General features: G+C 40.4%; 1 protein-coding gene across 1 annotated transcript; it reads right to left on the bottom strand.

Annotated features, from left to right (window-relative positions):
- Positions 1-2184: 2184 nt before the first annotated feature.
- On the bottom strand, positions 2185-4389 carry nkx1.2la (NK1 transcription factor related 2-like,a). The gene is made up of 2 exons (XM_028604246.1): positions 4173-4389; positions 2185-2822 (listed from the first exon to the last, which is right to left on the bottom strand). Exons 1-2 carry the CDS (start codon positions 4387-4389, stop codon positions 2215-2217), a joined length of 825 nt encoding a protein of 274 aa, XP_028460047.1. The 3' UTR covers positions 2185-2214.
- Between the last annotated feature and the right edge of the window lie 13682 nt (positions 4390-18071).

Here is an 18071-nt window from a genome sequence, read left to right as displayed (position 1 = left end):
TGTGGTTGTAATATGTAAGTGAAGGTTGTAGACTCTATAACCAGCAGTGGAAGAAGTATTCAGAGTAAAGCATTCAAGTAAAAGTCCTGTATTCACCAAGGGCAGACATATTAGCAGCAAAATGTACTTAAGTATAAAAAGTAGCTCATTACTAAGCTGTGAGTGACAGTTGGTCAGTCACCCATAATTATAAATGTTAATAAATCATTGATAAAGGGTTCTTTCAATAATCTATCAAGTTTGCAGTTGTTGATGTTAATAAGTTGCTAATAAATCCATAGATTCTGGTCCAGATTTTGTGCCGTAAAACTGACCATGTCTGCTGGATGAATAAATACAAAACTGTTACACCATTAAACTTAAAAGGTGATGATATGTGGATGCTGTGTTCACAGCTTGTTTCTGCTGCCACCAAGTAGCCAAAAGTTGTTCTTATTAATGGCTTAGAAAGGATCTATAAAGCATTAGCATTAGTTACAGCTTATCACCCCTTCAAGAAGTATGCCTTATTAGAAGATGGTGCCCATATAATATTGGATTATTTTAATTGACATTTACTTTGATGTATGATATATATACTATTGGGGTAGTTTATTCGATAACAATGCAGCATATTAAATAAACATCATGTTTTGTATGTACAATCTTTATCTGCAAGGTAACTTCTGCTGTCATAATGTACAAAATAACAATATTTACCTCTGAAATGCACTAGTAGATATGTAAACTGAAATGCAAATAGTTGAGTACAAGTAGCACAATTCTTTACTTGAGGAAATGTACTTTCCACCAGTGTATATAATACATTTGGTAAGGTTTTAAAGTTAATAATGTGTGCTTAAATGACTTGTGTCTGTGCGATTTAAATATTAAGTTTGCTCTCATAGATGCTTCAGTCTCTGGTCATGAAGTCTATATCCACGACGTTCCACTTTCACTGGGATTGTTCCGTTGTCGCCGGAAATTCCTCTTTTCAGCCGGATGTCAGTTACCTTACACTTTCTTTGTGTTGGAATTTTAAACTCTGGTCAATTTATGAGGACTATGGTTAACTGCTCCTCAGATTTCTGCAGGGTAAATCCAGACACTTAGCTAGACTATCTGTTGAATCTAAGTTTTCTGTTGCACAACTAATTAACCTTTGAACGTACACATTTCACCAAAACAAGTTCCTTCCTGAGGCTATTTTGCAGCGCACAGTGGCTCTGTCCGGCGCTAAGCGCCACCCATGCTAATTGTGATTGGTTTAAAGAAATGCCAATAAACCAGTGCACGATTTTCTCCCATCTCAGAATGCTGTGTGGACTGGCCAGACAGACCCTCCTCCGCAGTGCTGTGAAGGAAGGTCTGGCAAAGCGAGACTATTGTTCTTGAAGTAATTAAGATCCCTCTTCTTGCACTTTGTTGCCCAGGAGATGGCAGCATATGAGTAATTTTCAATGGGCCCTTTAACAAGGACAGGATCCACCACTATTACAAACCTATTACTGATGTCACATCTCACCGAATTAATGTGAAGATGGATGTGTCATGTCCTGCAATTCATTCTTATTTGATATCTAATGTTTGTCCTTTGTAATACATGAGCCACACACAGATGTTTTATGTTTTTTTTAATTTAGTTACACTGATAATGTTGTATAAATGGCAACAGAAGTGACCTGTGCAAGCCTTTGAGAGCTAGACACACAGCTGGGTATTGGATGGTTGCAATGTGCCACAGTTTGAGATGTAAGACAGTACACCGATGCAGAAAATGATACGGTATGAGCTGTCAAATATACATCATTAGCAGGCGTTTCAGCAAACACAATGATAGACAACCAGTGCATACTGGTGCAATCTTTTCACATAGCTATAAAGGAACATGAATGTTTGAATCATTTTTGGACTCTGTCACAGATTTCATTTGGTCTTTTGTTATGATGTTCAAGTTTTTGGAAAAGGTCCATGACAAAAGATTAAAGACAGTCAACAGCCTACTTAGCGTTTCATATGGAAGTTTTCTCTAAAGGTAACCCAGATAAGGAAAATTATAACGAACATGACAAAAGCTGTCAAACAGGAGCCTCCTTCTCTCCTGAGTTTGTAGAACATGATATGACATTAATGCAACAGTTACAATGATTCTGAGCAGTGAAAGCTCAGCTGTGAGTAGTTATATTTTTTTGCCCAAAAGTATCACCGGCTGCAATATGTCAGTATTGGTTTCTCTCATAAATGTGGATTAAAATAAGTCGGCTGGACGAAACCACTGGACATGAAGGGATGCAAGAGCCCCCCAGTGGATGAAAGCGGAACACCACCGGCAGTGTGGAAGATCACATTCCCAGAGCTGAAGTTGGGGAAAGTTTGGTGGAAACTGGCGGGGCTTGCCCCACAGGTAGGCGGGTTTGGACTGACGTTGACCAGGGAGTTTGATCCGGGCTGCAAGGTGCTGTCCGCCCCAGGGTTCTGCTTTTTCCATTTGGTCCTTCTGTTCTGGAACCAGATTTTCACCTGGGTTTCGGTCAGACTCAAGGACAGAGCCAGGTTTAGTCTCTCGCACACAGACAAGTACCGGGTCGTGCGGAACTTGTTTTCCAGAGCCACCAGTTGCTCGTACGTGAACGCTGTTCTGGCACGCCGTGGTTTGGCACAGGCCTGGTCCAGACGCCGCCGCTTGTGCTGTGAGGGGTCCTGCAGGGTGGCAGTTGACTCTCCCTCATCCTGCTCCCCGGTGAGATAGGGCTCTGTTTCAGCCGGTGGGGAGAGCAAAAGGGGGTCAGCAACAACCGCAGGATGCCTGGAGGCTGCAGAGTGTTCATCTCCTGTCTCTTCCCCTGAAAGTAAAAGAAGTAGTTAGTTCACATCCTGCAAACATCGGATCTGCAGCAAATTTAGCATCTGGATAGTGTAAGGAGTTGTTAGATTTGAGTCATATTAATTTCTTTTCCAGTCCTTTGGGTACTTATAAACTATGTACAGGTGAAACTGTACATGCCCTAACCATCTTCGGTTCAAGTTGAAGGTTAAAAATCGTTTTAAGGGCGGGAACACATTCAGTGCTTTCATTTAAAAGATGACAACAATATTGAACATCAAGGCTTGGCATCCCTGGTGGTTCTTACTATATTTTTGAAGATTTGATTTTCTAGAAAAAAATAAAAAAAATAATTAAAATGTGATAGTTGACCGTTTGGTGTGTCTGTGTAAGCTGACATATGCTGGTTATATGGGATAAATTGGCCGTGGTGCTGAAAGGATAGCTCCCGATAAGACCGAAGTCAAGTGTCAAATCTCAAAGCTGAAGGCCCACACCTGCCTAAGAAATGTGTCTTCACTGTGCAGAGATGTTCCTCTTAGTCCTGTTTGAACCGCAGTTTAAATACCAAACACAGAAGGCCCAGAAGTTTACATCTGTAAAGCGTTTGATTTGGATCCCAAAGTCGCTCGAGCGGAACAGAGCATAGATCCAGAGGAGAGGGGGAGACTTGGTCACTAATCCTTAAATAATTTATAAACCACACAGCGCCTCAAATGTCATGTTGCGGAAAGAAATCCCGTCTAAATCCAGCTACGCCACCTCAGCCGTGACGTGCTAATGGAGTTTCATATTTGCTGGTGGATCGATAAATGTCATCTATTTAAAGGGAAGTTTTAATCGAACGATATTTAGGATCAGACATGGATGGGGTGTGAAGTTTGTACCTGCAAGGTGCTGGAGGGAGATATGCAGGATGCAGTAATGGGATATCGATCAAAGCGCGCAGAGGCATCCTCAATGGGACGATTTAAACAATTATCTAGCCTGCCTGTCCCAGTGCCAATCACACGCTGGGGCTGTGGGAGCAAGCCTTTGTGGCTTCCTTGAAAGGAAACGCAGCCTTAGAAATGAAGGGAAGGTCATACAGAGATGACATTAAATCTGATAGAAAATACCGTCTCACTTGCTGATGTTTAGTTTAGTCACGGATAAAAAAAAAGTTAGTATTGTACGATTTCACAAGAAAGATGTATTTTATTCATGCACTTTTATTTTACAATGTTAAGATGTGACAGCATATGGATGCGTATATGGAGTCTGGATGTTTTGAAATAAATGACACGTGCAATAAAAAAAACAAGACAAAATATTACAAAATAATGTTTGATCCATAGGAATATGTTATAAAATGGTTTGTTTTCTCTACCTGCTTTCGTGCGCTCAACTCTGAAGTTTTCGGCTGCAGTGCTGTCCGAGTCCAAACTTGTTCCCTCTTCATGAGGCACAGGGAACTTTTCCTTGACGATTGAAAGTTCGCTTTCCCTTTTGCTGTTGAATTTGTTCGGATCCAATATATCAATTATAGAAAAGGAAATCTTATGACTGGACATCATAGTCACCCCACTGTCCTTGGGGTCCAGCATCCTTTTATAAAAGAAACACCGTGGAAGACGGAAACGGACTGACGTGCGTAATTACGCGTGTGGAGAAAAACTTCTCATAGTTTAACCTACTTCTTGTCTTCAAGCTTCATCAAACCGGAATAGTGGTGATGATCCCTTGGTGTGTGGACTTCGCTCCTCTGCTTCTGCCTGTCAGTCTTGCAGCGTGAATGAGATGACCTGCGCGCGGTCTTTAAAGCGACTGTCCCCCCCGGTCTCTCCACCAGACACGTCACACAAACACTATTAGTGTTTCACGCTACCACCTCATAGGCTCAAAGCATTCGTCGATAAACACCCATATCATTAAATTCAATAATCCACGACTGAAAGTAAATTGGGCACAGATGGCACTTGATTCATATCAGGGATCTTCCCAAATTGAACTCTTTTAGAGGCGATAGTGTTAGGAAGGAGGCTTTTCGTGTCCCTTGAGCCACATAAAAACATTCTCTTAATCGAAACCAAACTGTTTATGCTTATAAACTCAAAGAGTCATAACTCCTGTATGGGCTAATAACTTTTATATTATAATGTTAAACGCATTGAATGTCGCTCTGTCTAATTTATATATCAACATTGGAGGCATAAGTAATCATTAAGCACAGATGTTAGATGTGCAATAAGTGAATAAGAAAAACACCTTGTGTGTGTATATTTACGCAAAGTCATGATGCCATGTTGCGATATCTACTTATATTGTATCCGGGTGATTAATAGGTGTTGATGTAATTAGGAGCACACAAATGATGGTTATTTCCAGGTATTATAAATATATTGTGTTTCATTAACACTTAATATGCTGATCCAATTTAAATTGGCTTAAATGAAAAAATTGGATACAATGACGGTAACTAATTGTTATAGCATCCTATATACTTCAGAAGTTCTGCTTAGTTATAATTGCATGTGTTTTCTGTTATTCATTTTGTATATCTTTGTCATTGTTGGGTTTTTCTTCATATTATTCAAGGTATTGCAATTTCAGTATCTTTTCCCTACATTACACTACACTGCAACTTTCTTCCAATTTCTTGGCATAAAATAACAGTTACCACCCCATTTGCTTGACAACCTATATCAAATGACAGTAACTTATAGTCGCTGATTAGAGAAAACTAAATATGAATGTGTGTTTTGGACAGACTAAAACGATCCATGATGAATCACTATAAAGCATCCTAAACTAAATTGCAGGCTTACAATGAATACGGCTGATTGTTTTCTCACCTGAGGTGATAGATTTATATTCACAATCAGCCGGCTCCCTAATCTCTGCTATTAGTATTCAATATAAAGTGACATAGGGTTGTTTAAAGCTTGATGCCTGGTGATGGCTAAAATGGTGAAACCAGCACAGGATCAATATTCTCAGCAGGTGTCCAATACAGATAAAACCTGATGGCTACAGACAGTCATTTTGGATACAGGAAGGCCAAACCAGTAACTGCAACAGCACAGGAGCTTCCTTCCCTGAACAACTTGCATCTTCAGTGAATGTGTTTCCTATAATTTAATAATAGTCATTTGTATTTTTGTCGGATTTGCATAGGTTCAAATTGGAGGTAAAAATGTTTTTCTTTTTTCTAAGGATAACTGTGGTTTGGTGTTACTCTTTCAAAAAATATTAACATATTTTACCATACAATTTACCTAATCCTGTGAGGTCTACATTGTGTGTGGATGAGACAGATGCCATTTCTCTGTCTGTAGTTCTGTCTTGTTTTTGTGACATGGGTGATCCGATCATGTTTACACACTGTTTACACACTCAAATTCCTCCCTACACAATTTCCTGTGTTACTTATACAGTTCAGGGTGATTACTCTGCTACATGGAGGTTTCATTGCAGCCCCAGTCACAGTTTTGGTGCACTGACATGGTCTGCTGTAGTTACATAGTCAAACATTTGTTAAAGCCGCCCCTACAGGGTGCCTTCGTGTCTGCATTTGCATGTGTATGGCACTTGCACGGCTATTACTGTAGCCCCTCCATATGAATAGAGCCCACTGCACATTGGAGGTTTACAACTTCCTACAAGAAAGCGCAGTGGCTGGTCATCTGTTTGTGTGGGTCAGCAGGACAAAGGGATGGGCCCAGAGGACAAAGAGGCCCTCAGGTAGACTTCAGAGAGCGGGAACAGCAGCTGGAGCAGCTCTGAGTCTGTAAGGGCCAGAGCAAGACTTCAAAGAGGAGGAGTGTTCCCTGTCAGACACCACAGGGAGCCAAAGAGACACACTTCCATCCAAGACCCCCCTCTAAGGTCAATAAAGTCATCACTTCACGGGGACGCTGCCCCCAGTCTGCTAAACGTCAGATAATTTGTCTAATGGCAGGAGCAGCATCATGAGCTGTGGGTCTACTCACAGACTTTAGTGTCTATTGTTTTCTCTAAAGTCCTCCACTGTCTCCCCGACTCTCCTGTAAAGTGGGACTCAAACAAAGGGTCAGCAAGTGTCTGGTGAATTATTAAGCAAAGCTGTTAGATCCTCCGTGCCAGATTCCTAAACTTTGTAGTTGTTTCTAAGATACAGTAACATCACTGAAGAACGTGCTAATGGTTTTGCCCCATAACTGTACACTTTCCATTACTGCTCAGTTCCAGAAGTGTACCAAACTAGATTGATTTTCTACCTTCCTGTCTATCTCTATCTCTATTCATTTCAGTATGATATGAGTATCAACTTGCAAAGACCTCCTTGATTTATTTGTATTTGTATTTTCCAAATCAACATCATCCCTTTTACAGCATCTTGGATGCCGCACTTTGACAAAAAACAAAGAATTCTAAATGATAGAATGATGGATTGCAAATCATACACAGCTTCTTTGCAAGTTGATTTTCACACTGTGAAAATGGAAACATGCTGGGCAAAAGAAACACATAAGGACTCCGGGGAATAAGCTCCCCAGAGCTGAGTTAGTAACAAGCCTTTTTGGGACAAGGATGCACACAGATGGAAAGAGTGACACTACTTTTGAGCTATGTTTCTACTTTATATGCACTCAGAGGTAGTTGGCATTGATGTGTGCCACTGTAGATCAATACACTAAAATTTTCCCTAACAGGCATGAAGCTTCCCTCTTTTGCCAAATCTCCTGTCTGCACTGCATGCCTACATGTTTTGCTGCCAGGCCTCCTTTCAGTTAGACCTCTGTGTTTGTTTGACTCTCTCTAACAACAAGGTCAGTGGCATTGCCCAGTAATTGTCCTAACGGCCTGTATACCTGTTGGGTGGAGGCGAGTAATGAGAGTTTTTCATTATGGGTAGGACGGGTGAGTGCGCCTGGCAGATGCTGACAGGCAGCAGATGTGTAAAGTTGGGGGTGATTTGTAAAGGGGTCAACTGCATCACAGAGGAGACGGAGGGCGATGTGGGGTGGGGGTAAATTATGCTGATGGACACTGTCAGTCATACTGCACCCCTTTCACGACAAGGTAAAGGTCAGTTCAAATGTTGATGTTGTTAACTAACGACCAGCAGCAAAGTGTGCAAACTTTCTGCCACATACTGACCGGAGAGAGACAAATCAGGAGAAACAGAGGACAAAGCTGAAGTCTTTTTCTGTTTCCATGTCATTGTTGTGGAGACTTTGCGCAAGAGTAAAACAGTGATTTATGCTGAATCGCTTCTCATTAATGACACACACAATATGCTTTAGTTTCCTCAGGCATTCACAGGCTTTGCAGGTATACATGGATTCAGGAATCAATGGAAATCATGAGATAGCTGTGGGTGATGCACCAAAGGATCAGAACATTTGATCTAATTTCTATTCCTTAAGCTCAGGCTCACTATTAATTGTATAACAGCAGAGAGCAATGGTGTGATACACGTGAAAATCATGAAAGACCATTAAATACTAATAGTAAGCATTCCTCTTTGTGCAAAACAATTAGGTGACAAAACAGCATTTTGTCTTCCATGGCACAAGGACTGGGTACTAAGCTAGACCTTTAGATTGTTCTGTCTGTAAATGTAGGCTACACAGATATTTTGGCCTGTCCTCTTCACACAAAAATTGTAACAGCAGCCACAGGGACGTTAGTGTAATGGAGAGTGTAGATATAAGAGAAAACGGAGCTGCAGCTGCCTGTTTTCCACAAGGCTGAGGCCTGCTAGTGGCTCTGTGGTCTCTGGCATCTGCACAGAGCGCACTGTCACTCAACGTGAGCATTGATTAGCCATTGTTCTGAGAAGGTCACATCATAATTCATTTACAATAATTAGTCCCGCGGTGCCACCTGCACTCCTTCTCTCGATTGCCCTGTTAAATTACGAGCAACCATCACGGTTCACGCGTGGAACAATGAAGATGTATCCACAACGCAAAGGCAAGAGCTATTAGTTACATTATTTAAATGGACCCCGTTTAAACCTGGGGAGCTGTCTTTATGAAGGGCAATTAGGCCCTAACCGTAATTGATAATTCGTGCTAATTACAATTAGGAAATATAAATAGTGGGTATAGGATTAATCATCATTGCGGTTAAGCGAGGAGCAGCCACAGTGCAGGCTGGGTAGGTGTGATGGAAGGCAATGGATTGTGCCCCATTCATCTCCATCTAGTGCAGAAACAGATTGTGTTTGTCCCTTTATATTTCTCAATTGACCATTATCTCTTTTTTGTTTCTGTGCCCTTGCAAAATGGTTCACTAGGTTGTGAAACTGTGAGGCTGCAGAATGAGAGCACAGTGGCTCATGTTACTGGGAGGCCTGGTTTCTTTTCATCCATTCCCAGTCTGAAATGACGACAATGACGCCTGACAGAGGGGCTCCTTTTACTCCTGAGCAACATTTCCAGCAGTTTATATTTTAAATTTACTTTTTTCTTTTCCATTTCCGATGTGTCCAATCATCAACATGAGTTTGGTAGTTTTAGTTTTAATATAGATATTAAATTGTTATTTGTTTCTAGTTCCAGTAGAGAAGGCATTTTTCTGAAGATATATTTATTTAAGTTAAGAGTAGGTGTTTTTGATGCAGTTGCAATAAGATACATTCTTAACTGAGGCTGTTTTTTTATACTGCACCTTTCCCAGAAGACCGCTTACTGTAGCTCACAATGATCAGAAATATAATATGTCATATTTATTTATTCTCTCAAATATTTATAAAATCACATATGTATGGCTTTCCCTTTCGACAAAAGTAAGAGGTGCTAATGTAGAGGCGTAACAAACCATTATTTAATATATTGGAGAGTAAAAAGAGCCAGAAATTCTCAGAAACGTACAAAGAGTAATTCAAACTACTAAACATTTAATTTTTTCGTGCCTTTATTTATATTATTTTATGAGTATGCTGTTTTAGTTCCCCTCTAGTTATATTATTATAGTATTTAAGTTTATATAAATAAAATCGTCATTTGGGTCAGTTTAATGTTTTTGTGAACAGCCATGCTCGCAGAGCAACCGGTGACATTTCTGATTAAATCTTGGTCCTTCACCTCCACCTAATTAGATGACAGTTCTCCCTATGTCATCTCATCTGACCTCCGCCACAGGGATGAAGATCTATTTTCTTATCCAGCACATTCACTTGCTTTTTAGTGCACAATGACAATATAATGTGACACAATAAGATGTAACCAAGTGATTCAGAATATGTCTTGTCTTGTTGGTATGCAACTGTTAAATTTAAACTACATACAATTCATCACCATGCTAAGAGATAACGCTGTTTTGAGCTACCCAGGGATGTGAGTGTCTGCAATCTAAACAACTGCATTGATAAGTCAACATACACATCAATTGCCTGACAGCATCTTTGGTCTAAGAAGAGACAACAGTCTGATTTAAATACAAATACAAAGCTGTCTTAGCTGAGCAAACAAACGAATGGAAATGACCAGATTGGCCTCCGCGGTAGGTATGTGGCCATGTAGACTCAGATGTGCCCTCATAAGACTTTATTGCTTTATTCACAAGGGATTTGAATTAATCATTGGTCTTAGTTTGTATGTTTGTAGAAGAGAGACAAAAAGAGGAAGACTGTGCTTTATTCTGCACTATCATATGCAGATCCAAGCATGCTCTGCTGCATGTGTATAGTCAAGGGTTTCGGTAAATGTGGTGAAACAAAGGGACAGGGAACTATTTATGATAATGAGGAGCAGGTCCTACACAGTAAACGCTATCCTCCATCCAGCCGACCTGAAATCAACCCTAAAACTCCTTTTCCCTGAGCCCAGAGGAGCAGTCATTACCATTTTGTATCTATTATGTATCTTGCCTCTACTCTTTTTTTAATTAGTATTATGTAGCTGTTTGGTATGATAAGAAAATGGTATAAAATAGCTGAATATTTAATCTAAAATCATGTAATTATTCTAAAAAAAAAAGAAAAAGTAATTTTATGGAAAAGTGAGGGACATTCGGTTTAGTTCAATCTAAAATTAAAGGCTGGTGTTGTTGCTTTCTGTCAAATATAGTCAAACATATAGACAAAAATGCTTCCTCTCTTCGTGTCTTTCACGTCGGGGTCTTCAAATGGGGCCCTGCACCATCCGGCCCCCACTAGCGCCAGGCGGGTAATTGCTACAGTGAGAGCTAGATCAGTGAGGCTGCTCTAATCAATAAAGTCTTCATCAGCCATTTCCCCTGATGATTCTCCCTCATTTCTCCCTTAATTGTTCTTTTCATCAAACAAGGTCTGTGCCGTGAGCATGTGTGTGTGTCTTTGTATGTTTGTGTGCTCCCAGGAGCTCACGCTTCAGTCCTCCCTCTCAATGGACTGAGACTAACAGATTGCTAATGGAAGTTGGGCCGAAAACAGCGGAGGGAACCTTTGCCTCCTATAACTAGACTGTGACCTCCATGGGAGAAGGATTACTGTTGATCCAGGCTCAAACTTCCCCAGAGCAGCTTCACTTCTGACACTGAGCACGACCACTGACTCAGACAGACCTTAATGTGTTGAGGCGACCGCTCAGCTGTGTTGTACTTTAACCCTGCACGATAAAAAGGAATGTTGTTTCAGCCTTGAACAGATGATGAAGATAACTGAGATCCAACATGCTCTTTAGGAACCTTAAATTCATTGTAATCAGCTATATCTATTTTTACAAACTGGTACGTGTATGTGGAGAGCATTTTTTTAAAGGGTCTGTCCACCCAGATTATAGAATAAAATTATTTTTCATTCAACTTTCTAAAAAGTCATATCAGCCATTTTTTTCAAACATTTTGAGCCCCTTTTGTTACCCAACAAAGTGTCTCATATTTTAAGCATAATTTTCTTCATAAGTGCCTAATATTTTTGTTTGTCAGTATGGTTTTTAAGCATAAAGCCCTTTTGAACACATTGGTCAGTGTTCATAGTTGCCCTCTGCTGCTCTGTAACCTTCATCCTCAAGACTGTTTTGGCCCATGACTGCCAAAGAATAGGAAATGATTGGGGCATAATTGTGCTAGTAAAACGGTGAGAGTCTTCTCTTTCCCCCGGGGGGAGGAGTTGCTGGCTTTCACAAGGCGTCCAACCTGGCTGTCTGGCTCTGCAGGCATCACTGCCCATGTGGAGCATCCAGCAGTCAAAGGGCTAACTTTGGTGCAGAGGAGAGTAAAAGGGTGTGTGTGTGTGTGTGTGTGTGTGTGTGTGTGTGTGTGTGTGCGCGTGTGTGTGTTTGTGTGTGTGTGTTTCAGTTTTTCTGTGACGAGCCACATCTGTACCTTTTTATATAATGACCTATAGAGTCACTCTAGTTCATACAGTTCTTATTAACATAAAATGAAATCCAGAAATAAAAAAATGCTGTCAAAAAGCTATCAAAAAAGGTCAAAGAGTTTACAGATTTTCAGAAGTCAATGCACATTAAGAATTCTTCATTAAATACTCAAAATTACATCTCGTAAAATAACCAATAACTCTGGCAAGTTGAACTGAAGATCATCTGCTGTGGATCATTAACTGCTCTTAATAAGATATGACTAGCCCTGAAATTAAAAGGAACTGCCATCACTTTAACCTTATTGATTTCACACTCGCAGTACAAAACAGGGAATAAAGAATCATGAAAAAGTCACTGACAAAATACTTTTTTGTTCACTATGACGGATGTACCAGCTCTGATTCTGTGTCATCAGCATTATTTTCCCCCCACATTATACTTATATAAATGCACAACAGCCAAACTCTGAGGGAGTAGGAAAGTTGGTTTTATAATTGTGGTATAATTATGATTCTTAAAGGTGCTGTAGGTAGGATTGCGAAGATCCAGGAATTAGCCCAAAAATTTGAACATCCACAACTTCTCAGTCCCTCCCCCTTTGCTGCTAAAGCCCAAAACGGTCTCATAAGCCCCTCCCCCTACTAGAGAGAATGAATGCATGTGCATGAGCAGTGATTGACACTCAGTTAGACCACTTTTAATTGCCTGAAAATGTATGCCTAACACTAAAATCCATTCCCTAATTTACAGAATCTCAATTAAAGCTGCATACACAACAAAGTGACCATCACTATTTAAATAATTTGATGATTATTTCCCTGTCTTATTTTATCCTATATTCTCCCTAAAAAGCAATAATTACAGTGAAAACTATAGGTGCCTTGATTGAGACTTGAGCTTTTCTTTTAATCATTATAATTCAATTGACTTTGAAATTTAGAAATTAAAACTTGTATAAAACCTGAATTCTTGAATAATTGCATAGCTAGAATAACTCTGTATGAGATGGTACATATATATTACACAAGGAAAACGGCTAATTTTGCCATTAGAGCACATACAGAGATAGGATTAATGCTGCAGTGGCACTCTGCCATAACAATAAATACGGTCTTGATTAATCTGTCCTGTATTATGATTTATGGACGCTTTAGGGTTGTTGACTTACAGGGCTTTATTGAGAAAATTAGATTTGAGTTGTCTAACAGCCGGGCCACTCATCTCCTCAGTAAACTGCCATAGATTGTGCCGCTGTGGGTTTTATCGACATATCCCATTACTGAAGTCTTCACGTTTTATGACTATATCCATAAATTCTCTCAGGGACAATCTCCGCTCTCTGTGGGGCTGATGGAAAGATCATCTCAGGGCTGTCGTTTGACGCTCCAACACCCCCTCACATCCACATTTATACACACACACACACACACACACATACATTCATCTCTAGTATATACTATGAGCTGTGTGGCTCACTCCCTTCCCTCTCTCTATCTCAAGATCAGAGATGCTCCCTTTGCTCAGTGATGGAAATAATTCAGACTCTCCCAGACATCAAGGGAGAAAGGACGCAGAGTGTTGAATGAGTTTACAGATGATGGGAGTCTTAGTTCAGGTCAATCTGTATTTACAACTCAATCACTTAACAGAGCAGGTCTCTCTATTAGACCTCTATCTATCTAGCTGGGTGACAGTCAGCAGCAAATAGGGCCATGTAAGGGACAAGGAGGGCAACTGATAAGACCTCTGGGACAAAGTGAGCACTCTCAGGGGGGTTTGCTCCATTTTCCTCCCATCCCCACTCCACTATTAATCCATTTATGGCAAGCATTAGGTTATTCATCAATTATAGGCCATGCCCTTAATTAAAGGATGCATTGGTAAGGCTTAATTGGCTGTAACCAGTTTCCAGCAGTAGTTTTCTGTTTCTATGTCTAAGGGGAATCTGTTTATTTTGGTTTGTGTGGAAAAAAAACTGCCAAATGTAATTAGTCCACTTTGTCTCACTTAAAGGAAAATGTGTAGGATTTAGTGGCATCTAGCGGTGAGGTTGCAGATTGCAACTAACTGAATACCCCTTCCCTCACCCCTACCTTTCAAAGCGTGTGAGAGCACCTACGGTGGCCTTCAGGTAAAAACCTAAGGCCCTCTCTCGAGCCAGTGTTTGGTTTGTGCGTTTTGGGCTACTGTAGATGTACATGGTGCTGCAACATGGTGGGCTCTGTATATGAGGACCTGCCTCCTGAGTAGATATGAAGAGCTCATTCTAAACAAATGAAAACCCAATGATTCGTAGTTTCAGGTGATTATACACTAATAGAAACATAATAACATAGTTATGAATATTATATTGTATTTTTGCCAACATGATACCCCTAAATCCAACACACTGCTCCTTTAACATAACGTAACAGAATGAATCATACTTTTCAGCACATATGGTGTAGGATGTTTTGTTGATATCATCCTAATCCCCCCATTAGTATCCGTGCAGCGTAAATTTAAATCCTTTAGAAATATATGCATTGAGGACTAAAAAGACCAATTCAGTCTAAATACTTTAAATTCACCAAGTTACAAAGAAAAAAATCTCCTTAGCATCTAATGGCAAATGAGATTTCTGCCTCCACCTGTAATACAATGGAGGTGAATGTTGAATTCAGTCAGTCATGCTCACAGCATTGAAAATTAAACCTGGACAAACAAAACCAAAACTATCTGTGTGGCTTGATACCTTTGAAGGTAAGTGTCTATGTTACATTATTTACACGGTGAGGCTACTGTTTGTTATTTGTTTCTGTCAGAAGAGGGAGCAGTGACCTAAGAGATCTCAAACTGAACATTCATCAGAGGAGTTTCTCTGAAGGTTTGCATGTGTTTTTTGATTAATAAATAACAGAAATAATTGACTGATAAACTGCGGTTTATTCAATTAGATTCCCATGCTTGTGACGTTCAGTGCCGCAACAACATGCCACCAAATTACAAAATAACCTTTTATTTTAAGAACACCAAAACCCTCACTCACACAAAATGTATTGAGGGAGAGTCATAGACACTATGTAACATAACTAAAATATGTGTGTAGTTTGTGAGGTAAATGTCTGAACATTGAACTCATCACCTCATCACCACATTTACTGTAACAGAAGAATGGTGCCATCTGCTGGCTCTGCACTGTAATGAGGTGCAACAGAGTGAGCTGGCAGGAGAGTTTTCCCACAAATTACATGATTTCTTATGATGGGCTTTATTGTTTTGGTGACTGGATTTAGCCTTTACATGCTCAGAGTTACTTACAGTCATGAAACTCTCCAGGCTCATATATTGCGAGATTGTATGTGTGTGTGTGTGTGTGTGTGTGTGTGTGTGTGTGTGTGTGTGTGTGTGTGTGTGTGTGTGTGTGTGTGTGTGTGTGTGTGTGTGTGTGTGTGAGCTGAATGCCTTTGTTAAGTATGAGTGTTATTGGCAGCACAGTATGTTTCTTGGAGCCAGTGAAAGGTGTTGCGCAACAGTCTGTGGAATGATTAGTGGCCCCGGCAAGGACTATTAGAAGATGAGCCTGAGGGATCAGGGAGGGGTTATCAAAGGATATAAATATACACACAAACATGTACTCCCTATCACCTGTCTTTGTTAAACATTAACAGCATTAATCTGATTTATTCCAGCAGGTAGATGAAGGAAGGTTAAATGTCACATTGTTGTCTAATATCTGTGCACAGACACACACAAACAGCTGCCATGCTGAAGTCAGAGCCATGTAGTGCTCCACCCAGCTTCATCTATCTTCTCCCACAAAGGCTCTGATCAGGTTCAAAGCCATGGGGAGTGGTTGACTGTGCATCCCTGACAGCTGCCTCTTGGCCAGGGTGTTGAATAATCATCACTGGGCTTATTGGTTTGGCTTCTCAAATTTCCTGTCCTTCTGCCAGATAGGCATCTAGATGACTTTTTACTGGAGCACAGTGCAATAGAATGGCATTTCAGGAAGAGGATGTAACTTAAATATATTGTGTTTCAATGTCCATTAACATTGCAATTAAATGCAACTTGTAATGTGTTTTGTATCAGCTCAAGGCCAAAAACAAAATCTTTGGTTCACTGCATAAAACGTTATGTGGCGCCTTACCCAAATCTGTTTATGCCTTGCTGTGTTTTCTAACACTGCTCTGCTCTCTCAATTGCCTCCAGTGTGTATACAAACCCTGCAGGGGCAGACCAGCTGATTAGCTGAGATTATTTTACCAAGTTCATTTTACCAAGGAATTTAAAAACAACCTGCTTGTTCTGTTTTATTCTCTCTCTATTAGCTCATATTAGTACCATTACACTGCCTTTTCAAGTAAATGGTGTACCCACTTAACTCAGCAAATGAAAAGCAAATATAGGAAGATTATTAGGGAGTTCTTAAAGTTGATCTGCTGTTCTTCTCTGTGTTCTGGGATTTTGGATGGGCTGGCATCAATCTCATTGCCATTTTTAAAGGAACACGCCGACTTATTGGGAATTTAGCTTATTCACCGTAACCCCCAGGTAAGACAAGTCGATACATACCCTTCTCATCTCCATGCGTGCTGTAAGGCTGCCTGACGGTTCCAGCATTAGCTTAGCCCAGCACGGATCCTGCAGGTAACTGGTTCCAACTAGCCTACTGCTCCCAATTGTGACAAAAGTGACAAAATAACGCCAACATGTTCCTATTTACATGTTGTGATTTGTATAGTCACAGCGTGTACAAAAAACAACGTAACATGAGACACAGCCATCTTCTAACAGTAAACAAACCGGGAACTATATTCTCAGACAGGCTTGCTGCGAGCATATCACTCCGCCCAAGTACTATATTCTTCCGCTGTTTTCCCAAATAAAATTTCTACAGTACATTTCATTGTTGACATCAACAGAATCCATCTGTCTGTTGATGTTGCACAAGTCAAAGCAATTCAACAGGTTTTCTTATCTCAGAGGAGCTCGCATGGAGTTCTGATTTATCAAGCTTTTCAGAGGAGAGAATGTTGAATAAGTTGGCCGGCGTGAGACAGTGTCATTCACTTCAGTGCTAAAGGTAAAACCATGGGTCAGTATTCATATGATGCATACAAAGAGCAGGCCTGGTTGTGAACAGTCTTATGAAACCACGTCACTAACATTTAAAGCAGAATTGCATGCTGCATTAGTTACATACATACCACGTTATTCCAACAGTTAAAGATCATATCAGTGTGATTTATAGCCTAATAAATTATTTCCAGTATTAACGGCTAAATTCTTGTTAAATAATTTTTTTCAACATCACCGGGAGCGCATCCTGTGCGACACAACATAGAGGAGTTACATTAATTCATGGGTTTTCCCAAACCAGCAGATTAATTTCATACTTTTAGAGACTCGTGTCCCAGAGCCATATCAGCTCTGCGAGTGAGCAAACATTTCTGAACAAATGTCACTAAAACTTGTGGAAAATGTACTGTTGATCCTGAGTAAATGCTCACTACACTATGCTGGTGTTACTGGTAATGGTTAATTCACACTTTTATTGCAGGAAAAGGGGGAAATTGTGGCAAAAAAAATGCTATTGAGAATAAAGTCATATTGGTTTTGGCATTTCAAGTTCACATTGTCACATTAGATTCAGCTGTACTCTGTACTGACGATACACATTAGCAAAGCCCTGTGCATGTCATCACCAGGAAAACAAACACACAAATCAGTAAACTGACAGTCAGTGTAAACTCCAAACATCCTCTGGACCTTTGCTGCCTTGCTCCTCAGTTTCCCACATGCTGTCCTCTCCTGCGCAAAGTTTGTTTCCCTTCCTTTAGATTTATGATTGAACATAGATTCTTAATTTGCGTACATTTTATGAGAAATCCTGCCCAGTTCTCAACTTGTCTGCTGTGTCCTCCTCCCCATCGCTTCCAGATAAGTGCTGGCTTCCTGTATTGTTGTGCCAGCCTTCCATGCACACAGCCACAGGGTCCCAGACCACT

The sequence above is a fragment of the Perca flavescens genome, chromosome 17 (assembly GCF_004354835.1).
Source record: "Perca flavescens isolate YP-PL-M2 chromosome 17, PFLA_1.0, whole genome shotgun sequence".
Taxonomy (NCBI): domain Eukaryota; kingdom Metazoa; phylum Chordata; class Actinopteri; order Perciformes; family Percidae; genus Perca; species Perca flavescens.
The sequence above is the reverse complement of the archived record's forward strand: the minus strand, read 5'-3'. Positions and strand labels throughout refer to the sequence as shown.